The sequence below is a fragment of the Rousettus aegyptiacus genome, unplaced genomic scaffold (genome assembly GCF_014176215.1).
Source record: "Rousettus aegyptiacus isolate mRouAeg1 unplaced genomic scaffold, mRouAeg1.p scaffold_m13_p_3, whole genome shotgun sequence".
Taxonomy (NCBI): Eukaryota; Metazoa; Chordata; class Mammalia; order Chiroptera; family Pteropodidae; genus Rousettus; species Rousettus aegyptiacus.
In genome coordinates this window covers 147,011,585-147,037,011 of record NW_023416306.1, presented here as the reverse complement: position 1 = coordinate 147,037,011, position 25,427 = coordinate 147,011,585, and the positions used below count along the sequence as shown (strand labels likewise).

Sequence of the window (25,427 nt, the reverse complement as noted above, 5' to 3'; positions counted from 1 at the left end):
TTCATCACCACGGTCTCTGCTGTTAAATGAAAAAGCACCAGTCTTAGTGAGATGAGCATGTTCCTCCGACCTGAGTGGAACTAGAACCCAGGACGTGGCAATTAAGTTTCATTTCAGAATTTGGGATCTGAGATTACTATTAAAATAGCTTTTGTTGGCACTTATTTTCAGTTTTTTTTTCATAAAATGTGTTATTAATCACCTGTGGCTATTTCACACATCGGTTTCTTAGTTCTTTCTAGTCCTCTCAACTTTCGAAAAAAGATACACACACACACACACACACACACACACACACACATATATATATATATCTCCCTCCTGGTTCTCAGCCATGGTAAACCTGGGAAGCATAGAAATAAAAATCAAAGTGCCAAAAAATATATAATCATCGACATGTGTACACAATTAAAATGTCATTCTAATGGCTGAGTTTTTTTATTATTCCAATTGAAATGTGGACTTATCTTCTAACTGAAGACTTACATTGTTATGTATTTCATTTTAAATAGCACAAAGGAGACAATGGATAGAATTGAGTTGTATAAAAAAGAATTAGAAAATTTCTTTTGAATATATGTATTCCTAGTATTTTTGACAGTGGATTAAAAATCAAAGCCAGATCGTGCACCTCGTATAATAATCACTGGTGGCCAAAGGATTCCTGACTAGTTTCAAATTTATATATATATATATTTAAATTTATATATAAAATCTATATAAAATTAATATAAATTTATATATAAAAGTATGTCTATAGGAATGGTTTCCTTTATCTCAAACTAAAGATGAAAAACAAATAGTTTGGTACATTGTTACTTTTGTAACCTATATTCTCTACAGCGTCCCTCAAATTTGAAATGATCAAATGTCTTGAATTTTTAGAGAAATACTAAACTTGCCCACTAATAGGTCTTGTAACCTTAAGTTAGTTTAGGCTTTTTTCATCCTTTAAATAAGGTAATAGACTAAATAAGTACCTTTTAAGTGGTAGACTAAATAAATACCATATTACTTTAGAAATTCTATAATTATTCTTGGAAAGAAACTGGCACTTTGTTTTACAAATAACAAAACAAAGGACCTTCTGTATAAAATTAGCAATGATGAATGTCATTAAAATTTAATTGGGTAGAGTGATTATGAATTAAGCTTTATAAAGTATATGGAGGTTGGTTTGGTAAAACTACTAAAACTGCTGAAAAAAGTAATAGAACCGAATTGGAAAATTATAATAGATGTCTGTCTTCTAACAGTTTTCCTCAAGTGAATTAATCTCTGCTGAATTTAGCAAGCTGTAACAAAATTTAAATAGGGAAAACCCAGTGACCTTACTGTCTAGTGTGACCTTTTCTTTTACTGTTGGTTACTGAATGAATATGGCAGTACAGACATGCTTTTTTTACTCTTGTTACAGTGTAACATTTCTTCAAAATTCGTCCTGGAATTAGGAGTTACAACAAAGAAAGTGTTCTGGAAGGTGGGAAAAGAATAGCATTTTCAAATATTGACAAATATCTCAGGAACTAGAGTGAAAGAGTTGAGCGTTTGTATATAAAGAATGAAAAGCGCCCAAGAATTTATTCTCTTCATTCTTGAGGTTTTAATAATGAAAACTATAGTTTACATTAACTGAGGCTTAACATAAAAGGTAAACATCTGGCTTTCGTAACGATTTTTATTATGAAGATAAAACCTTATGAAGGCTGAGTATTTATTTATACTTAGTCCTCCTGATACTTTGGTTTAACTGTGGTTAATATCAATTTCAATATAAATAAGGCAATAGCTTACTTGCTTCTCTGTGGTCAGACTCCGAATTAACACTAGGTGTGAGCAAGAATGAATTTGGTAATGGATTATTCAACCTCTAAGGCTCATTTCTCTCCTGTCTCTCTCCTGTTTGGCTAATAGCCACAACTAAAACCACGATGATTAAAAATGGGCGCAGGCAACATTTTGAATATAATATTTAATGCCGCTGAATTGTACACCTTAAAATGGTTAAAATGGTAATTTTGTTATGTGTATTAGACACAATTTAAAAAAAAATGAGTGCAAGATGAAGTTCTAGTTGATTAAAACTTATAATTTTCACCCAAAGAACCTTGATTATGGTCAAGATGAACTTTAAACTGGCTGAATTAGGCAATGTATTAGTTCCTAGGACTGCCATAAATAAGTACCATAAACTGGGTGATTTAAAACAGAAATTTATCCTCACCTTCTGGAGGCTAGAAGTTTAAAAATGAAGGTATCAGCAAAGCCATGCTCCCTCTGAAGGCTTTAGGGAAAAATTCTTGTCTTTCTAACTTCTGGTGGTTGCCAGCATCCCTTGGCTTATGGCCGTGTCACTCCAATGTTTGCTTCTGTCTTCACATGGCTTTCTCTATGAGTATTTTCACTTATTTTTCTTATAAGGATACCAATCATTAGGTTTAAGGCCCACTGTGATCCTGTATGACCCAATTTAACTAATTACATCTACAAAGACCCTATATCCAAATAGGTCACATTCTGAGGTTCTGGGTGGGTGTGAAATTTGGTGGGACACTTCAAACCAGTATAAGCAGTGATAGATTACATTACTGTATATCCATGAAAACATAGAAATTCAGCCTATCAGAAATTAAGGTACAAAAGTTTCTTTAAAAGCCGGAGTTTAGAAATTAAAACTTTTAGATAAAATACAGCTCTATAGAATAGAGAATACTAAAGAAATTTTTAATATTTGACTTAAGTAGCCAAATTTTTTCCCCCAGAAGTAGTTTTCTAAGAATTTTCCAAAGTTTGGTGAGATAAAGTTATTCATTCCTACTAATGAACTTAACATTTTGCTTTCAGTTCTATGACTTTGTTATCTTTTAGTGAAGTGAAGCCGAGCCACCCCAATTGCCCATGGAGTTCGATGGTACTTATTTGGGTACAACTAGGACAATGTTTTCCAATGTCTTCCATGTTTAAAATAAATTCGAACTTTTCCTTGCATTTTTGATATTTTTTCTGTGCAAATTGCTACTTGAATAATTATTTTGTGCCTTTGTCCTTTGTATTTTTCCCACCCTTACTCTCTTCCTTTGAGATCCCCATCTGGAAATCCAGATGTATGAGGATATTTTTGGTTGCAAGTGACTGATCCTAGTGTAAGCCAAAAGAAATTCATTGGCTCATGTAGCTAGGAAATCCAGACATATGTATAGCTTCAGGGTTTGCTAGCAAGGGTTTGCTAGCATCAGGATCTGAAACTATGTCATCAAGATGCCATCTTTTAGCTATGCTTTGTTCTTTGTTGAGTAAATTCTTGCATTGGCTCTTTCTACGTGGTGGCAAAGATGATATTGACTTCTTTAGGCTATAATTTAGATCAGTAGTTTCATGTCTGTCTGGGGCACCTGAAGACCCCAAGATCCTCTCAGTCCATCTGCAAGGTCAGAAATATTTTCATACTAATACGAAGGCATTATTTGTCTTTCCACTCTCATTTTTTCATTAGATACAGTGGAATTTTCCAGAGGCTACATGGTTTGTAATGATATCACTTTTATAGCTAATGGTATGTTTGTATATTTTTATATTTAAAACATTTTTAATATAGTAAATATCAATAGATATAACCTACATAAATGAAAGGCCTTTGGAGTCCTCAATAATTTTTTAAGGTGTAAAGGGGTCCTGAGATAAAATCTTGAAAACCATAGATTTAGGTCATGTGTCCATCCCCAAAGCACTTACTAAGGCAAGGGGAATAACATATTCTGATTGGTGAGGCCTTGATTATGTACTCACCCAGAGGCTGGAGATCAGCTGCACCCCTACCAAATGGACTAAGATCAAAGGAGACTTGATCTGGGTACCATACGTAAGGCTAGTGCCTTGTTAGGTTATCAGTAAGAGTCTTTTTACAGACTCTTTCCTCTCTCCACCATTACTACAGATTTTATTGTTTTCTGAGGGCTCTAATTTGTACTTTTAAATCACCTGCATCATCTCATGTTAATAGTCACAAGATAAAGAAGTTCTTCCGGATGTGCCCTGACAATTTACAAATGTACAAGGTCACTACTTACTTTATATGGCTGTTTATCTGATAATAAGAGGAAACCAGGAACAACAATAACCAAAAAATATTTGATTTCTAAAGAAAGCACTGGTATTTCTTCTTAATTCAAAGAAATGGTAAGCTATAAGGAAGGAGGACAGAATTTGCTAGAAGAGGAAAGAATTATTAGAAAAGGGAAAGGGGGTGAGATTTGATAAATGGAAAAGTACCATCAGGTGACCAGGAGCTATTTGATTTGATAAGGGCTCTGTCTACAAGGCCTTCAGTTTTCAATGTTCGGTATACTCAAGTCAAGAAAAGATAATCCCAAGCTTAACAACGGATATGGAATGAGGTCGTGAACATTTTTAAAATTCACAAATATTATTCTTTTCTTAAGTTATTATTATTAATTAATTTCCATATAATCAAACTTAGATAGCACAGCTGCCATAGAAAAATATTGTTGTCTCTATAAAAGCAATGTACAAAAACTTACTTTGTTAACCTAAATAACCCATTTTCTCTCATGTTGACTAATAATTGGAGGAAATATGGTTTATAGAGATGTTTATACAGGATCTTAGCTTAAAATGAACCTTAAGTAAAAGTTTGAAATGTTAGGAAGCATAAATGTAATAGTTTCATATTTATCTGTTTGTGTATATCCTGTGGGACCGATTGGTTGCAGAGCAAGTATCCCTTTCCAACACAGAACCTTGTTCTCTTCCCATTTCCTAATACTTGTTAACTAAATACAGAACATATGAAGCAAATAGGGACTTTGAATTTGTAGCAATGCAGGCTCCTCCCAAGGTGCCAGAGGGCATGTTACATGCCTTGGCATGTAACAGATTGCAGAAGATTGCCTACAGGAGATACCACCTGAGGTGACCATAGTTCACTCATGCAATACTAAAACTGGATTTTCTACCTGGCTCTAAAAGTGTTAGGCATAATGTTGCATACTTGCCCTCTTTGAAGACTGCAATTCTAGACTAAAGATGAAAGTAGCAGGCTATTGTTGGCCTTATTTCATTTAGGAAAGAAATATGACAAACGTTACTAATTTCTTTGAGCTCGCTGCAAAAATCTAACTTTTGGCAGTCAAATGTTAGCAGATGTTTCATGAAGAGCTAGAAAGTCAAGGTAAAATAAATGAGATAAGCTGCAAAAATAATATTACCCAACATTATGTTTTGTAAATGTATTGCTGATGGGACAGAAGTTTTCCTCAGTCGAACTTAAAATTGAAAAGTATCTCCCAGTACAGTCAAGGATAACAGGAATTTTATTCTCAGAGAAACATAATTGGAGTATTACAAATATAAATAAAACTATAATGATGTTTCAATTCCACCAATACTTTCTGACTACTAGTTCAGTTCCCCTAATCGTTTGATTCTGAGGTGGAGATGCCCTAAATATAGACATATTCTAACCACATTGAAAAGTAGAACCCTCTCTGTACTTTAAATTAATATTTAGTATCAGTGACTTACTTGGGAGTTAGAGTAGTTTGAATGAGTCTCTGATGTTGGGTAAGTTGATCAAATAAGTTTGTACAGATAAAATTGAGATCTGTATCCTGGGTTTATCAAAATACAGACACCCATGAACAAACAGCCAGCCAATCTAACTGATAACTTTGCACTGACATATAAGTGAAAAAGTCCAATGTAAAGTCTTAAAAACAAAGTAGAATAAAAAGTTATATTTCAGTTTTGTGTTTTAAGAAATTGAAGGATTTAGAGCATATGAGAGAAAGATGATAAACCTGAGTGATAATAAACCTAAAATTTCCACATTTTGGAGATGGCAAATGGTTTATTCTTTAAGAAGCTGTAAGTCTCTGCTAGCAAGTAAACTAGCTTATTTCATGACTTGGTTAATGAATAATTAATAAGAATACATAATTACAATATAGTTCAAAAATAAGGAAAAAAGTTCAGGTATTCATCTAGACCCAGTAAAGAGGTAAAAGAACAACACCACCACATGATTTTAAACGTTCGAATGGTGCTCTTTTAATCTAGCTTTTAAATTAGCAATCTAAAGGCCTGAGATTAAATGACTTGTACAAGATAATGGTACAGTCAGATTTTATATTCCAGACTTTTGTTCTCATTTCTCTATTTAATCCAATTGATTTGGAAACTCTCTAAGACTAACTTTCTTGAAGCAATATGGATTAGGCACTCAGCTAACTCGATGAAACATGAAACTCATCATCTCAGGGTGACAGAGCCTGTTACTTTTGTGATCAACAGAGGCAAAATATGAATTAGATTATAATATGAAGTTGTAGTAATAATACCTAAACTTTGATAATCAGCTTAATTGTTAGTAGCCCCAATTAATTGTGGAAGTTTGGGTACACTTTCAACATATGTAAACTCTAGTTTCCTCTTCTATGAAGTGAAGAAAGTTTAGATTTATTTAAAGTCCCTTCTAATATCCAAATTCTGTGACTTTGCGTGAACTTTTTCTAGTCCAAAAGTACTTAAAAAAAAAAAAATCCACCTTTAAACATAGCTTTAAGATTTAAACTGACTTTGGGGGAAATGAAGATTCTTAATTGGTTGGCCTACTTTGCTCACTACCAGAATGTAAAAGGGATTCCTACAGGTTATGAAGTGTTTTATAACAGATCAGCCTTCCCCATATTGACATGAAGTAGAAAATTAATAATACCTAATCAGAATAAACAAAAGATCTGAAGATCTCAAGGACTACAATATGATCCAGCAGGATCATATTGACACAAGACAGGGTATCAAGAGTTCAGAGACTTTGCAATGAACTCTCTGTGGCCTTATGTAATATCTGAACCTCTGTCAAATCCCAGACACTGTGTTAGGTGGTCAAAATGAAAAGATGAACAACACAGTCCTGGACTTCAAAGAGCTCACCATTAGTGAGGAAGATAGCTGGGTTAACAAATAATTGCAATATAGTTCATTAAGCGCTATGCTAGAGGTAAGAGAGCCTAGAAAACCTGGCTGCAATTAAGAATTTCCCAGGGAGCTTTTAAAAAATACAGATGCTTTTGCCCCATCCCTCAGATATCATGATTTAAATGATTTGGAGAGGAGGCCAGTGAATTGGTATTTTTAAAAGCTACCAAGAAGATTCTAATACACAACTAGGATTGAGAGTTACTGGGATAAAAGATGGGCACCAAACTCAGCCTTAGGACCAATAGGCAAAGGCCAAGCAGGCAAGAAAAGAAGACTCTTTCAAGCAGAGGAACAGCTTTCTGAGAAGGCGTAGAGCTAGTAGAACTCTTGGTGCATCAGGGGAACTGCAAATAGTTCTGTAGAGTTCAATGTAGGATATATGAGAGAAGGGGGAGATAGTAAAGATGAGCCTGGGGATGTAGACAGGAGAAATTGAAGGATTTAGATCATTATATGGTCTGTGAATGAGTTTGGACTTTACACTAAAGTCAGTGGTGAAGTGACATAATCTTGTTTCTTTTTTAGAAAAGGTAGTTTCAGAAGTGCTGTGGAAAACAGATGAGAGAGACTGGAAGCAGGAAAACCAATTAAGAGACTGAGGTAATTCAGGCAGGAAAGAGGGCCTGAACCAAAACAGTGGTACTAGGAAGATTGAAGATATTCAAGGCCTAGATAACTAGGAAGCAGAATCAACTGGACAGCTGGAAGTGGATGGTGAGAGAATAAGGGTCTATGGAGTGTAATTTTCCTTATTTTGTACCTACTTTTCTGATTTGCCAGTGGTGGATCTGTCCAAAATTAAATATTTCAGAGCAGAGAGGAGCAGCTTTTTATGGACTCATTAACAACATGTGATGTGGTTTGAATCTAACCATTTCAAAATTAAAAGCTATCAGAACAACAGAGGCTGTTTTACAATCTCTAAATGACTAAATTTCTGACATGCTGAAGGCTAAACATCTAACTAGCATTTCCGCCCAGTTCAGTGGGGAATGAGAGGCGAAACAGCACTAAAACAAAGGTTTGAGAGATTTTAATGAAAGCAAATGGTTATGCCTAGTCTTTAAATCTGTCCAAGCAAATGGAGTGAAAGCCTTCTAATCCTTCAGAGATTCATCTGGCAGTGACCTAAGAAAAAAGAGCCTCCCTCCTATGTCATCAAATTGACTTCCTTTAGTTCCTTGTTGTTCTGTGTAGGTCTTTGATCCTAGGATTCTCTAAAATAGAAAGAAAAAAAAAAGCTAAAACATCAAATGACCTGGCACTCACTTTTTTAAAAATTAGAACGTACATTAATAAGTGCATCCTCAAAACCCACAACCCCAATCTTTTCACGCCTTTAAAGTGATTTTTAAAATGGAGGTTGCTCTTACTGCATTAGATTCATTTTTGCCCGTAGTTGCTCTACCTGTCGTCGTAAAGCCCACAGTACCTGATGGGAAATAGGAAAATGAGAGCTTTCTTTGAGGTAAAATGTTTTGTTTTTAGTTGCCAGGCTATTAACATTCATTGCAATATCATATCATTGTATCACGATAGGACTGACCCTGGTATTAGCATCAGTATGGATTATCTAATTGTTGTTTTAGAAACTAAATTTACCAAATAGTATTTTTAAAGTTGGAGTGACAAACCTTTCTTTTCTTTGTTGAGAGCTTATATCCTGCAGAAAAAAATAATCATTGAGCATTACATGCAAGTAAAAACAATTTTTAGAGGCTAAAAAATGTGCTTATAATATAGCTTTTAAATGAAGAAAAGTGATGGTAAATTATATACATATATACACACCCTCAGACAACCTAGATGTATATTCCACAAAAATGGTCAACTGTGGGTATTGAAGAAAAAAACAAAAGATAAAGGTGTGGGAGGAGGGCGGGGGGGAATGAGGCAGAGAGAGTGACAGGCATAGTCTGATGTAGAGAAGGTGAAGGGAGGCAATAAAAAGGGGAGAGAGAGAGGATTGTAGGGTGCTAAGTCGGCTCCATAGTCACTCTGTTCTAGGTTAGGGTTGCTAGTTGAATTAGAATTTCAATAAACACTAAATAATTTTTAGCATATGTGTAAATGCAATACTTATACTAAACCGGTATTGTTTATCTGCAATTCAGTTTTAATTGGGCATCCTCTTTTTATTTGCTAAATATGACAACCCTATCCTAGACATCCTGCTGCTTTCCTGAGTGTACGATACAAAAAAAGTTTGTAATCTATTGACACGCATTGAAATAATCATATTAATAAAAGTACAGTTTACTTTTTTCAACTTCCAAAATTTATATTTTGGAAAGATATAAGTGATTATTCTCCCCCCTGGACTTCTGTGGGGTTTTATATCAAGTGAAAGAATGACCTAGTTTAGAAATTAACTCCATAATGTACTAATATAATAAAACTAATTTTGACATTAAGTTGCCTCAAAACTTAAAAGCTCGTATTTGAGAGCAATACTGTTTATCAAGGATCCAGATTTGAGTTCACTGTAGATTTCCACCCACCCCTGCCTTTCAGCATTTTAGCTTAACACTACTATTTTCCTTTCAGCAGCACCTGCTGGTGTGTATTTCAGCCATCAGGAAGAGTAATACTAAAGTGAAGTAAAGGTTAAAGCCACGAAGAATGACTTGCTTTCAGAACCGAAGGAGTCATAGAATAAATAAGGTCTCAAGAGTATTCATTTCCCACCTCACTGGACTTTCATCTGAATTTATAAATGCAGCAAAATATTCACATCCAACCTTCAGCTTCTTTTCAAAAGAGTTCAAGGAAATGCTGAGTTTGGGGGAAGGGAGTAGGGAAGGAGAGAAAACCAAGACTGTCAGAATCAAAAGTCTTATCACCACTTCTATTATTACTGAAGATAAACGTTTTCTTTAAACACCAGCCGGTATGATGGGAAATTCAGCTGAATTTAGAGATTGCTTCATACCTGCACTCTCTGAGATAGGTGACTGCAAAGGCCACGAACTGCTATCTTTACTGAAGCCAAGGAAAGGCTGCCATACACCCTGGGTCAGATTGTAATTTTACACTGGTAGGGAATTAAATCCCTTCAAATGTGACCCATCTATGGAACGACTAAAAGGAAACGACCTTTCCCAGGTATAAAATGTTTTTCTTTTGTCTAAGACTAGGTGATGCATTATGCTAAACAGGTTAGACCGAGAAAGGTAATACTGCAAACTAGGGCCTCAGGGGAATTAGCAAGCAGGGATTGATTGAAGGGCAACGAAGTCAGTAATATTAACACAAGATTGTATTTTGCCAACCAAATAGGTCACACCATTGCAAGGCAGGACAGTTGACGTGGGAGAAGGAATTCTTTGCCAAGAGCAGTGAGAGAAACCCTCCCTCTATTTGGAAATGCCTAGAACAAAAGGGCATGTACCCTCACCTGCTGGGAGATGTGTCCAAAATTACATTACGCCCTTTCTTTAAGACAGACTTGTGAAATTCAACTCCTTTGAAACTAGAAGCAAAGAAACATTATCCAGGAACACTATTCATTTCTTAACCTTCAAAAATCTACCTTGCGCAATTGCCCAACCGACTTTCTAATTTAGTGTTCCAATCGCCTGATTAATAAATTAGTAAATGGTAGAAAGAAACAGTATTAGACAGGGATTGTGGAGGAAGTGGGCAGTGTAGAAGAGTCAATAGGTAAAGATGTGCAACAGAATACTGAGTTTAATATATCTAATCGAGGCTGCCAGTAATACAACTCAGTGCCACAGAACATGACAGAAAACATCTATAGTTTTTTTTTTCCTTTTTTTTATTTGTACATAAATGTAGCACATTTTGTCCTAAAGGTAATAGAAGGGCATCGCTCAAACATTTCCTGGATTTCTACGATTTGTGGACTAGAAGCCTGGATGTGATTGGTGCCACCTACTGGGAGAAATGCAGAATTACAAATCTGTCAATGTGTTGGAACCGTTTTATTACTGAACAAATTTAAACTGAGGGAGTATGGTTCTTCATCGAGACGATTATACATTAAACAAGTGATAAGTTTGGATTCAAGTCGTAACCTGAAGAAATGGAAGGTTCATGAGAAATCACATACTTTAACACTGCCATTTTATAGCATATTCTAGGAGATGAGCTTTGGATGTGGAGTCAGAAAGCCTGACTTCTGTGAACTTGTTTCTTATTCTACAATTCCTACCCCATAGAGTCATTGTGAGAGTTAAACAAATCCATATGTTTGCAACATGCTTTGTAAATTTTATAGTTGTTTTAGATAAAGAGAAAACTGAAACTAATGACTTGTCCAGATTATTTAACTGGTTGTTAGCCTCAGAAAAGGCCTACGACTCATATATATGACTTTAAACACAATGCTTTATACATTTAATTACTATTTCAAAAAATTTGATGGCAAGATGGTTTTAACTGGCAACTGAAATAAATCTAGGAGGTGCTAGAACAAATTATATACTATAAATCACAGTGGGACAATTATTCCCTTTTTAGTTCTTTCAAAGTTGGTGGCATCAAAGAGAAAGTTTCATTTGTTGCTGGGTTTCTTTAAAGCTCTCTGTGTCTCGCTAATAACACTTCCTAATAAAGATAAAATGGGCCTCGGGCTTCAACATCTTATAATATTAACATTTTATTTTCTATATACTTACTATTAAGTTTACTTTCTATTATGGATAACTTCATTGGTGTCTCATTTAAACAGTAATATAAATTTTATTTTCAAGTAATACATTTAAGAAAATAAAGAAATCTAAAAGATTTCTTTTAGAAATTTTCTAAAAGAAAATTTTGAATAGACAATAATCTAAGTGTCACAGAAGTTGGAAAACACTGAGCACCACCAAACCACCTTCCTATTATATCACTGTCAGTAATAATATCTTAATGTAACTACTTTAAAAATCCCTCTATAAAGAAAACTAATATTTCTTTTGTTTACTTTTCAATAATTAAACACTAGGTTATATAAAGGTCAATGAACCAAACTCCAAGACTTAGATTTCAGAGCACTTACGCTCAAACAAACCTAAAGATTTTGTATATGTGTGTGTTAGAAAATGAAACTGGCCTATAATCCACACCCTCTGAATGTACAATCGATAAAACACATTAGCAACGGGTCACTCATGCCTGTGGCTACAGTCATTTGTGATAACTGAACAGGTTGTTGCCCTGTCACTTAATTCTCCAGAAGCGTAAGAGGAGAGAAAAGAGGGTGTTGTTTGTGGGCTTGTCCTAGTTCAAAGCTCAAAGATTCAACATTCTTCAAGCAAGCTAAAAAGAAAGGAAGAAAAAAAGAAAGGGAGGGAGGGAGGAAGGAAGGAAGGAAGGAAGGAAGGAAGGAAGGAAGGGAGGGAGGGAGGGAGGGAGGGAGGGAGGGAGGTAGGAAGGAAGGAAGGAAGGAAGGAAGGATTTGTCTTGATTTGAATCTGAAACTAGAAGAATATTGACTTCTTATTCTTTAGATTTCTTGAGATAACCTTCAGCTAATTTTAAATGAAATGAAACAAAGATCTTTCCTCCTCATAACCCTCCTCTCCTCTATCTTTTTCATTTGGATCTTAATGACTTTATATTGCTCCGGTTATAGTCCAGGTTCTTATTAGGGAAGAAAACCTCAAGCTTTCTGTGGTCTAATTCTTATCAAAACAAATGTTAAAAGAAAAACATGAATGAGAAAAACAGCACTGGCTGAAGGATAGGTAGTACATCCAGTCTTCCATATTTCCTAAATTTTACATATGGATCAAGTTAAACCAACAGAGTGCTATGTACCCGGACCGAATCATCTTAAGTGATTGATCGCTTTTTTTAAATTTCAGATTAATTATTTCTTATCAGGTTGTGCCAAAGAACAGATAAGAAACAGCCTAGGAAATTTAGATTCTGAATTTATTTTAGAAATGTGGTTGAGGACATTAGCTACTATAACACACATGGAGTATCCTGTCCCCATGATAAGGACCTGGAAAAGAAATTTCTCTCTGATCTCGGTACCAAGGAAAGCTATGTTTCTCTTGAGCAATTGGTTACTGTTATTTTGTGGATATCATAAATCCATGTTTCTTTTTCAGGGAAATTCAGAAACAAGTATGAAGCCTACCTCTACCAACTGTATAGTACTTGCATTATACATTTTCATGTATTTACCTGGCTTCAAATTATTTTCCCTTTGCCTTAATTTATTCATCTATTTATTTAATCCTATGTGCTGTGTGTGATTTTATAAGCTGTTCAATCTCTTCATGGAATAAGAGTGAGAAGAAATTAGAGATACACATACTGATAAAATACTGTCTTCCCTTAGCCATGATTTCTCATTGCATGTCTTTTTTTAAAAACACAATTCAGATGCATAGATCCCTGAAAATTTAATAACCTTTGCTCCTACCCTTCAAAAGCCATTCCTTTGTTCTATTTTTTTTCTTTTGGTAAACTATATGATTCCCTCTCATGATGCTATAAACTCTTACAAGGCTATAGTAATCAAAACAGCATGATACTGGCACAAAAACAGACACATAGATCAATGGAACAGCATAGAGAGCCCAGAAATAAATCCATACCTATGTGGTCATTTAATCTATGACAAAGGAAACAAGAATATACAATGGGGTAAACACAATCTCTTCAACAAATGGTATTGGGAAAACTTGACACGTAAGTGCAAAAAAAAAAAAAATGAAACTGGACCATATTCTTACACAATATACAAGAATAAACTCAAAATGGATTAAAGACTTAAATGTAAGACCTGAAACCATAAAACTTCTAGAAGAAAACATAGGCAGTAAATTCTCTGATATTGGTATTAGTATTTTTTTTTTCCTGATATATCTCCTTAGACAAGGGAAACAAAAAAACAAACAAATAGGACTACATCAAACTAAAAAGGTTTTGCCCAGCAAAAGAACACTTCAACAAAACAAAACAAGAAAAAAAAAAACAACCTATGAATGGGAGAAGATTTTTGCCTATGATACATCTAACAAGGGGTTAATATCCAAAATTTGTAAAACTCTTGCAACTCATACAACTCAACAACAACAAAAAAATCCAATTAAAAAATGAGCAGAAGATGTGAATAGATATTTCTCCAATGAGGAGATACAGATGGCCAATAGACATATGAAAAGATGCTCAAAGTCACTGATCATCAGAGAAATGCAAATTTAAACCACAATGAGATATCACCTCACATCTGTCAGATTGGCTATCATCAATAAATCAAAAAAACAACAAACGTTGGAGAGGATGTAGAGAAGAGGGAACACTGGTACGCTGTTAGTGGAATTGCAAATTGGTACAGCCACACTGGAAAACAGTCTGGAAGTTTCTCAAAAGTTAAAAATAGAACTACCTTTTGACCCAGCAAGTGCACTTCTGGATTATTTATCCAGAGAAAACCAAAACACTAGTTCCTAAAGATCTATGCACCTCTATGTTCATGGCAGCGATGTTCGCGATAACCAAGATATAGAAGCAACCTAAGTGCCCATCAACAGATGATTGGATAAAATTATAGCACATGTATACAATGGAATATTACTCAGCTATTAAAAAAGTGAAATCTTACCATTTGCAATGACATGGATGGACCTAGAGGGTATTATGCTGAGTGAAATAAGTCAGACAGAGAAAGATAAATACCATGTGATTTCTCTTATATGCAGAATCTATAGAACAAAAGAAACGAACAAATTAAATGAAAACAGACTCACTGACTCAGAGAACAGATTGGTGATTGCCAGAAAGGAGGGGGATTGGAGGGCTGGATGAAAAAGGTGAAAGGATAAAGAAGTACAAATTGATAGTTACAAAGCAGTCATGGGGATTTGGAGTACAGCATAGAGCATATAGTCAGTAGTATTGTAATGGTTGTGTGTAGTACCAGATAGGTGCTAGGGTAATTGGGAGGATCACTTCATGGATTATATATAAGTATCTAACTTTTTAAAATTTAAAATAAAATTAAAAAAATAAAATTATTGCATATATTTAAAAATTTTCTTTTGGGGGAAAATGCTGAAAGTCCCAGAGGAACTATCTTGATTGGTGAAACTCACAACCATTGTCAGATGTCTATCTCCTTGGTCTTCTGTTTTGAAGTAGCAGAATCTAATTCCAACAAGATCAAACTACTCTAATTCCTAGGAAAAGGGAGAGGGTAGGGAGGAAACTAATATTTTATCAAGTGCCAACTATGTATCAACTACATATGCTAAGTACATGCTATATTACTTAGTCTTTACAAATGAAAATTTTGTTTCCTCCAGAGGAACCCTTTCCTTGGTATGAGAGCTTCTGAGTAATAATAATGATAGCAATAAAATTATTATAACACTACTAACATTTAACTTACTGTGTACCAGATATCGTGTTGATCACTTTAGATGTAATGGGATTTTTAATGTAAAACAAAACAAAACCTCAAACTATGTACCTGTGAAACTCTACCTACCTTGGGACCCAGGAAGATTCAAAACTGCTTGCTCACAATTCTGCTGTAAGTACAGTGATAATTTCAGGTCATTGGCCTTCTGGTAGTTCTTCAAGGCTTCAATTCTCAGCTCAATAACTTTTCCATTAAAGTCACTCTATAAGAGAACATTTTTCAAAACTACTCATATACTATTGGCTTCTCTGAATCCACTGTTACCTGAATCCTTTTTACTCAAAAGTTTAAAAATGATCTCATCATGCTTAGTCTTTAAAAGTTGAACAGAAAGTATTTGCGATTTTTTTTTTTTCACATTTCAGATAGAATAAAATCAGGACTATGGGGGCGGGGGGAAAATGCTGTTTACTCCCAAGTTACTCAAAGTAAAGCCAGAGATAGGTCTCTCTAGCCATCTCCCCAGTAAACATTTCTTTTAGCAGGACAATTGGTAATCTAAATGAAGAGACCGGGCTTCACACTGTGGAACTTTATATTGTATGGATGAAACTGTACCCCAAGTCTAGCCTGGAAGACCTTAGTACCTGAAGGATGTTGGCTTGTTCCTGATACCTCACCCATTCTATTTTCCTCTGTTGCTTTTCCTGGTGGAAGAAAGAGCCTCTGGGTGACAAAGTAAATTGAGATCAGAAATCAGTTTTCTAAATATGCCGCAAAGACTTTATAGCAAAATTGTGGTGTCATAGATTCACTAATAAATTGGTTTCGACTTCATAGTTCTTTTAATTGGCCCCACCTGTACAATCCACTCTCCAAAAGTTAAAAACTAAATGAATAGGATAATTTTCTATGAATAAATTGGCTGCAAGAAGATTAGATACAAACATAATTACCTCTAAATAAAAGTTCAAAAACACATTAACAAGTGTTTTGATATCACATAGCTATTGCAAAGTTGTCATTGTTGGTACAGCTTCTTCTACTTTGGCCTAGATAACAAGATTCCCCAGAAACTTGCAGTGTCATTCTGACTCAAATATAATATCCCAAGGGAACCAGATCTGTAAAATTTTGCACCCATTCAGGAGCACACTATAGTTTAGGCAGATTACTGCTACATTAAGGATATCTAATCTATCAGCTCTAAAAGCCACTACTATTTAGAAAGGTTGTACTACCTTCCTTAATTCCTTCACTTTCTCTGCACATGATGTCTCCGATTCATTCTTGATCTTCCTAGGTGGTGAGGGGGTTTTGGGAGCCTGGGATGAAAGAAGAGAGCTAAAAGAATAGGAGGCCCCAGGAAAGAAGTGCAATGTCTCAGCAGACAGTAAATCCAATATACTCTGGAGGCCCAGGTCCTACCTATGTGCCTACCCCAAATAGCCTTGATTGCCAACAGGCTGTTTCCAGTTGTGTGGCATCAACAACCTTTAAATTGCAAGTACCCGTGCAGTCCACTTGCCTTTCCATCCTGCAAGTTTGCTTTGTTTTTTATCTGTGGTGCTTTTTGTTGATCACTGAGTTCTTCTGTGTTGAATGTCTGTAGAGAAATATTTTGACAAAACTTTAAATTAGTGGGAAATTAGCAAGGGAAAGTAGAAAGCTAATATGGGTCAAGGCTTTTGGTTTCTGCCAGTCGGCAAGCTCTCAGGCCCCAGTATAAAAAGTGAAGTACCAAAGGGGTTCGGAATGGCAAAAGCCCTTCCATTTGGTCCCTTGAATGTACCTTATAATAATAAAAATTATTAAATGAACCCTTATCATATACCAATCATTACTATAAGCTACTTACGTTATTCTAGAACATCACATTTTCATTTAATCCTCAAAGAACTATTTTTATTTCCATTTTATAGATGAGAAAACTGAGACTCAGAGAGGCTAAGTCATTTGTTTGGGGTCACATAGCTAGGGAAATACAAAGCTGAAATTTGAACCAGATCTCCCAGACTCTGAAGCCTGTGTTCTTAACCACTCAGCATGCTGCTCTTCTCAAACTGTTTCTCACTATCTAAAAATATGGGTAGGCTAAGGCATATGGACATCCCTTATAAAAAGTTTTTGAGAGCTCTGAAAAAGCTGGATTTTAATAAAGGAATTGTACTGGCACATTTTCTATCATAAGTATACAAGAACTTAGGAACCGAAGCTTCGGACAATTCATAGAACTGATTTGTAGCTGCCACTGAGAACTGGGAGGAGATTTCAGTATAAGACGCAGGGCTTGATGGTATCCTGATTATTAGTGGAAAGGTGCGATGAAAATGTAGTCAGTCGGAGATCACACCACAGACTTGTTTTTATCACAAGACACAATCTGTTGTTCTAGTCTCATAGTCTGTGAAAAAGCACTCAGATCCCAATGACAGTCCACAGAGGAATTTCCTCTCCCTCTTGGTTTCCCAGCAAAAGGGCTTATTATTTTTTAGTTACATTTATTGGGGCGACATTGGTTAATAAAATTATATAGGTTTCAAATATACAATTCAATAATACATCATCTGTATGTCGCATTGTGTGTTCACCACCCAAAGTCAAATCTTCTGTCACTATATATTTAAACCCCTTGGTCCTATCCACCTCCTCCCAACCCCACTGCCTTTCCCTCTGGTAAACACTAAAATGTTGTCTCTATGAGTTTTTGTTTGTCTTGTTTACTTGTTGCTTTTAGTTTTATATCTCACATATGAGTGAAATCATACAGTTCTCAACTTTTTCTGACTTATTTCACTTAGCATGGTTATCACAAGATCCATGTTGTCACAAATGGTAGTATTTCATCTTTTCTTATGGCTGGGTAATATTTCACTGTATATATGTACCACATCTTCTTTATCCAGTCATCTATTGAAGGACACTTTGGTTGTTTCCATGTCTTGGCCACTGTGAATAATGCTTCAGTGAACATCAAGGTGCATATATCTTTATGGATAAATATTTTCAAATTTGGGGGATAGATACCCTGAAGAAGGATTGCTGGGTCATACGGTAATTATGTTCTTAATTTTTTGAGGAAACTGCATACTATTTTCTATATTGGTTGTACCAATTTCCACTCCCACCAGAAATGTATGAGAGTTCCTTTCCCCTGCAGCCTCTCCAGCACTTGTTATTACTTGTCTTGTTGATGAGGTGGTATCTCACTGTGGTTTTGATTTATATTTCCCTAATAGCTAGTGAAATTGAACATCTTTTCATATGTCTGTTGGCCATTTGTATATCTTCTTGGGAGAAGTGTCTGTTCGGGTCCTCTGCCCATTTTTTAACTGGATTTTTTTTTATTATTGTTGAGTTGTATGAGTTCTTTATATATTTTGGATATTAGCCTCTTAACGGAGGCATTGTTTGCAAATGTCTTCCATTCAATTGGTTGCCTTTTTGTTTTGCTGATGGTTTCTTTTGCTATGGGAAAGCTTTTTAGTTTGCTATAGTACCATTCATTTATTTTTGCTTTTACTTCCCTTGATTCTGAGGTCAAATTCATAAAATCCTCTCTAAATCCAAAGTCCATGAGTCTGGTACCTATGTTTTCTTCTATGTAATTTATTGTTTCAGGTCTTAGATTCAAGTCCTTTATTTGTTTTGAGTTAGTTTTGGTGTATGGTGACAGAAGTCATTTCATTCTTTTGTGTGTGGCTTTTCAATTTTCCCACCATCATTTATTAAAGAGGCTTTTTTTTTCTCCCTTCATTGTATGTTTTTGGCTCCTTTGTCAAAAATTATTTGCCCATATGTATGTGGGTTTATTTCTAGGCTCTCAATTCTTTTCCTTGGTCCGTGTGTCTGTTTTCCTGACAATATCATGCAGTATTGATTATTGTCCCTGTGTAGTATAATTTGAAGTCAGGCAGTGTGACACCTCTGGCCTTGTTCTTTCCTCTCAGAATTGTTTTGGGTATTCATGGTCTTTTGTGATTCCATACAAATCTAATGATTTTTTTGTTCTACTTCTTTAAAAAAATGCCACTGGGATTCTGCATTAATTTTACATATTGCTTTCAGTATTATGGCCATTTTAGCTATGTTGATCCTTCCGATCCCTGAACATGGAATATCTTTTCATCTCTTTGTGTCTTCCTCAATTTCTTTTAATAATGTCTTGTAGTGTTAATGTATAGGTCCTTCACATGCTTTGTTAAGTTTATTCTAGGTATTTTATTCTTTTTGTTGCATTTGCAGAAGGAATTGTTTTTTCATTTGTTTTTCTGAAATTTCATTGTCGGGGTATGGGGACGCAATGTATATTTGTACATTGATCTTCTATCTTGCAACTTTACTGTATTTTTTGGTTGTTTCTAATAGTTTTTTTGGTGAGTCTTTAGAGTTTTCTATATAAATAATCATGTTTTCTATAAAAAGTGACAATTCGACTTCTTCATTTCTAATTTGGATATCTTTAATTTCTTTCACTTGCCTGATGGCCCTGGCTAGAACTGCCAGCACTACATTGAATAAGAGTGGTAAAAATGGTCATCCTTCTCTTGTTCCTGATCTTAGAGGAAAAGCTTTCAGTTATGCACCATTAAGTATGATATTAGCTGAGGGTATGTCATATATGGCCTTTATTATGTTAAGGTACTTTTTGTTTTAATCATAAATGGTTGCTGTATCTTGTCAAATGCTTTTCGGCCACTATAGATATGATCATATGATCTTTATCCTTTATTTTGTTTATGTGGTGTATCACATTGATTGACTTGCATATATCGAATCATCCTCATGCCCCTGTTGTGAACCCCACTTGATTACGATGTATAATCTTTTAGACGGATTCTTCTATTTGATTTGCTGGCTTTTTCTTTTTCTTTTTTTTTTTTCCTTTTCTTTTTTCTTTTTCTTTCTTTTTTTTTTTCTTAGCATTTTTGCATCTGTATTCATCAGAGATATTGGTCTGTAGTTTTCTTTTTTTTGTTACCCTTACCAGGTTTTGGTGTCAGGGGAATGTTGGCCTTGTAAAATGAGTTAGGAAGTATTGCCTCTTCCTTGATTTTTTTTTGGAGGAGTTTGAGGAGGGCAGGTATTAAATCATCTTTGAATGTTTGAGAGAATTCACTAGTGAAGCCATCTGGTTCTGGACTTTTACTTTTTGGGAGATTTTTGATGATTGTTTCAATTTCCTTACTGTTGATTGGTATATTTAGATTTCCAGTTCAAAAGGGCCTACTATTGTTATCTTAGTATTGTTGCAAAATCATAGGGGAATTAGAATTAGATGTATATTCATTCGTTTATTCAAGTTACATTTATTGTCTACTATGTTCCAAGCATTTCGCTATGTGCTAAGGATTTAAAGACGAACAAAGCAATTAAGATACTAGAGGAGCTCATACTTCAAAGTAGAGCAAGGAGACGAGAAACAAATAAAATAATAATAAAATTAAAATAATAATAGGCTTATATCATAAAAAAATGCTATGGAGGACTTGAACAGGGTTGTATAAAAGTAGGAGAGGGGTTGCCCTGTTTTAGATAGAGTGAACAAGGAGGCCCTCCCTGAGGAGGTGACATTTAAGCAGAAACCTGAAGGAAGTGAATAGAAAATACCATTACAGGCCACTGGGGCTAAAGTAAAAACAAAAGACTTGAGATAAGTCTTGGCATGTTTGAAAAACCACAAGGAGGCCAGTGTGGGAGGGAAGGACTTCTATGAAAGGAGAACAGAGAGGTAAGCAAGAGCCAGATTATGCCACATTAAGGAGTGGCTATAAAAAGTTTTCTTAAGAAGAGTGATATGTTTTGATTACTTAAAAAAGTATCACTTTGGCTGCTTTGCAAAGAATGGATTGGAATGAGGTGTGAGTGGAAGCAGGGACTTGAGAAAATAAGATTGGAGACCAGAGGAAAGGGAAGTTCTTTGCATTGTGGTCTGTAAGACAGTACTCTCAAGAGATCCTTGGAGGCACACCTTGTTCCATAGCATCTCCATTTCCTTCCGAAGCATCTTGTTTTTCCTTTCCTGTTGGAGGGGGAGAAAAACCAAACAAACAGAAACATATGTTTGTTCAGTCATTAAAGTGAGATTGGAAGAAATGACTAAGTAATAGGGGAAGGGGGCACAGGGACATAGTTTTCACAGAGGAAAGCAATAAATGGGGCTAGTGCGAAATCCAGGAGCATGAGAGATAAGTTTGATGATAGTGATGATGATGATGATAAAAAATAACAACAATATTGAATAACTAATTATGGTAACTGTAGGATACCAACAGAAATGAGTCACTCATAATACTTAAAGCATTCTGATTATGTAGCACTTTCTCTGGGGCTTCGACCACTAATTTTTAGTTTTTAAGATCCATCACACTATTGATTTTTTAAAATCTTACAAGAATCTGTCAGAGAAAACAATTTCTTTTCTTTTTCTTTGCTAGGTATTTTCCATTCCTTCTGAAGTATGAAGGGTTAATATGCTTGTACTCATTAATCTCTAGAAAAGACTTTTAAAAAAATCAAAGAAATAGAACTTTTGCTAGCTAGTCCTTGTTCTTCCCAATGTTTCATCTGATTCCCTTTGGATCATCCTAGACTTTCTAGATCAAGAAGATATCAGTGTTGGAGCATCAGATACTAGCGATGAATACTTTGTTTTTTCTTCCACATCTAATGACAGTAATGGAATTGATCACTGTTTGGAAGGCCTTTCCCTGGAATGCTCACCAACCTCTTACCAGATTCTGCTTCATTTCCTCTGCTTCTTTAATGAGCTCCATGACTGAGGGTTCTTCACTCCCCTTTCCTGCCATGATCTGCCTCATGATCTGCAGACTAGAAGGGAAAGACATCATAAAATGTAATACTTCCCGAAGAGTAATATTAATATTTTACAACCGGTCAGAAAGTACTCCACCATGGGAGAGAGGCTTGGGGGCTGAAATCACAGGATTTATGAAAGTCCTCCTGGACATAGAAGATCTCTCTATAGGATGATTCCATTCCTCACTGACATTTGGCCTAGCTTTGTGCTCTGTAATGAATTCTATGGTCTATAATGCTCAAAACTTAGGTCTCCAACAGCCATTGAGACTCCTGTCTACCCCTTCCAAAGAATGTTTTGGTGTATAAATTTTGGACTAGAAAGGGGGCACTTTTGTCCTGTGAAAAGGAGGTCAAAGAACCTACTGTCTTCAGGATAAATCCCAGAATTATTCTCCACCCTGTCTCTGTTCATCTCTCCCACCTTGCTTCTCCATATAAAGACATTTGAGTTAGTTTGAGAAACAACTTATATCCTTATGATATCCTCCAGAGAATCAAGCCATCAAGAAGTTTCTAACGAAGTCTGATAAATAGTAAATCTTCGATTATGAGAAAAGATATCTTTTAAAGGTATTAATGTTTATGTTCATTGTACTTTTTCCTCTACAATTGTAAGCAAAAGAGCAAGACTTTGTGTTCTCTTGCCCTGATAATAGTTTGAATTTCTGGGTTTGCTTGACCACAACTTTCTGCCTGCCATTTGTTTTCCAAAAATCTGAGTTCCCTGAGATGCTCGTACTAGGATAGAGAATGAAAGTAGACTCATTAAGGTGAGATTGCCTGAGACTAGAAAGGAAAATGTTGTTGAGTCCCAAGAACAGTGAGTATCCTAGTGAAGAGTTAAGACCTCAGTTGCCTAGTATATTTAAAGAAACCAGACCCTATGCTCAGAAAAGAATGCTATTCCATTGCTTGGCATGGGAAGAGCAAAATTATCTATCCTAAAGTGATTTCACAAGCAAGTAAGGAGCTATTAGTGTGACCATGATAGCTGACAATATTAAATGGTTTTAATCTGTTTCTTGGGTGGATACCCTAGGGAAAAAGTGTAATAACTGTAGCCCCGTGAGATGAGGGCTGAGTCATACTTAATTTTACTAAAAGAAAATAAAGGATTCCTTACCACTCTGATTTTGTAGTTACAAACTCTTTACCTATAACTGGATGTCTAAACCTTTTTTAAAAAATGTAAGTAATAATTGTTATTTCTATTTATTAAAGTTTTCCAGCCCTTCACCCTTTAGGATATCTTGAGTAGGGAGCCCTTACCTTCTTTGTTTTTCCTCCAAGTTAGACATTAACTTCTGGAATAAGAGGTTGTTCTTATCTGCAATAGGTTTTAGCATCTCTAGTAGTTCTTGCTTCCTTAGTTTTAAGTCCTCATTCAATTCCTTCAAGTAGTTGTCATCTATTTTAGAACTTCGTAGGAAGAGATACCATAATATATGCCTTTAGTCTGAGTTAATAATAGAGACCCTCTTTTCCCTCCTGGATAGTTACCACTTGTTGTCATCTGTCAAAGACTGACCTTGTTTTTGAGGGCACATAAGAACCTGGAGAGTCTGAACTACTCGCCATCTTGAAGGGAAACTTTTACTCTAAGAATAAAGAGGTTTTCTTGAAAATATGTGCCTTCTTGTTCCATTCAGTTAAGTCATCATTTTTGTGCTGCTGTTCTTGAAACTCCTGCTGCATTGGACTGGGGTTAGCTACAGCTTGAGGTCACAATGGTCCTAAGACCACAGAATCAACAGGTCTTTTAAGTAACATCAGTGACAGTTTGTTGACTAAGAATACTATTAACTACATCTGATAAGTTCTTGCTTTAGCTTTAGCCAATGCTAAACATTTTATTCTTAAGTCTTTGATTGAATAGGATAAAATCACAACACATATATATTATGGAATTCCTCTTGTGTTAGAAAATGATGGTACGTCAAAAATAACTCAACACGATCTTCCATGCCAAGTAAACTTCATGGACACAGGTTAGGTTCTGTGAATGAAGAAAAGATAAAAACAAAGCATCTACCTTCTGGGTGTCTCAGGAGGAGGAAAGGTTACCTCTAAGAGATCTTTTAAAAAATAGAGGTCAAACTGGCAAATACAAGGTATAGATATAATGTTGAGTAACAGTATGTATGTGCAAATTGTCATTATTTTTCTATTTTTAAAACTTGACATATCTCAATGGCAAGACAGAATAATATTGGACATGTAGTAAGAAGATATAATTTGTGAAAGTTCCATATTGTCAGTATGTCCTTCTACAGCCAGGCTTTTTTCTGAGAGTCTGTAATTCTAGACTTGCCTCCAGATTCTGATTCTGCCTTCATTTTTCTCTCCTTATTAGAACCACATTTCTCTTAGACTCTTAAGATCTCCTGCCTTCATCTATGTCACTTAGTGAGCAGAAGATAACCCAAAGAATTATACATTTGTTTCTTCATGCCCTTTAAACATAATTTTAGAGCAGTATTTTTAGTGATGTTCTCAAATGTCAATTAAGTCATGCCAATTTTAAGTATTAACATCATTTCCAGGCATTTTCTAGAGGCATTCTCCAAAGTAATTTAAACTCTCTCTTTTGGGAAACCTTAAAGGCAGACTACTGCAGTGGAAATAACACAAGACTTAGTTTGTCAGATCTTGGTTTGAATCTCAGCTTCACTGTGAGCCATGAGCTGTAAGTTACTAAATTCTCTGAGTTCCAACTTTTGTAAAAATGAGACTGGTAAATAAAAAGGGTTATTGTGGGAATGAAATGTAATATATCAAGTTTCTGGCTTATGTCAGATGTTTACATTTTAGTGCAATTTTGGTTGGTTTGGGTTTGGATATTGTTTAATGTCTTAAGTAAGCAGTCAAATACAAAAAAAGCTGATTTATATGAAGCTAATGAAGCTTAAGCTTTAGAGTCCCTCATTTTTACAGACCTCTTCCAAAGGCCCTATACTTCATTTCATATTCATAATTTTTTGTTCTTTTTTTGGAAAGAGAGAACCCCACCCCCAAATTATATTCTCTGCAGGGTTCCACGAAACCTGGATCTTCCCCTGGTTAGATACGATACTCTCTTAAGTATCTTCTACTTCAAAACTTCTCTTTAGGCGGTCTCCAAAAATACTTTTTCTAAAGCATACATGTGTCACTTGTAAGCTTTGTATGATAGTTAGTGTAATATAACATTAAATTAAAACGATTATATCAAGTAAAGCATAATATAATTTAGATTGGTTGCCCTAGGAGCTCCCATGAAAAGTTTGGATTGAATGAGGGT

The 25,427-nt window shown here is 35.3% G+C and overlaps 1 protein-coding gene across 1 annotated transcript; it reads right to left on the bottom strand.

Moving 5' to 3' along the window:
- Positions 1-8,096: 8,096 nt before the first annotated feature.
- Positions 8,097-23,725, bottom strand: CCDC196 (coiled-coil domain containing 196). The gene is made up of 10 exons (XM_036239548.1): positions 23,676-23,725; positions 23,417-23,566; positions 22,060-22,156; positions 21,297-21,347; positions 16,854-16,931; positions 16,567-16,650; positions 15,973-16,032; positions 15,452-15,587; positions 8,373-8,431; positions 8,097-8,216 (listed from the first exon to the last, which is right to left on the bottom strand). Exons 1-10 carry the CDS (start codon positions 23,723-23,725, stop codon positions 8,097-8,099), a joined length of 885 nt encoding a protein of 294 aa, XP_036095441.1.
- Between the last annotated feature and the right edge of the window lie 1,702 nt (positions 23,726-25,427).

What these genes read in the sequence shown, in the direction of transcription:
- CCDC196 (XM_036239548.1), bottom strand. Translation starts at nt 23,725, where the DNA reads ATGGCGAGTAGTTCAGACTCTCCAGGTTCTTATGTGCCCTCAAAAACA. An exon ending in TTGGAGGAAAAACAAAGAAG is followed by an intron (nt 22,157 to 23,416) that starts GTAAGGGCTCCC and finishes TTTCCCTTCTAG; the next exon opens with TCTGCAGATCATGAGGCAGA. An exon ending in CAAACTTGCAGGATGGAAAG is followed by an intron (nt 16,651 to 16,853) that starts GCAAGTGGACTG and finishes CTTTCATCCCAG; the next exon opens with GCTCCCAAAACCCCCTCACC.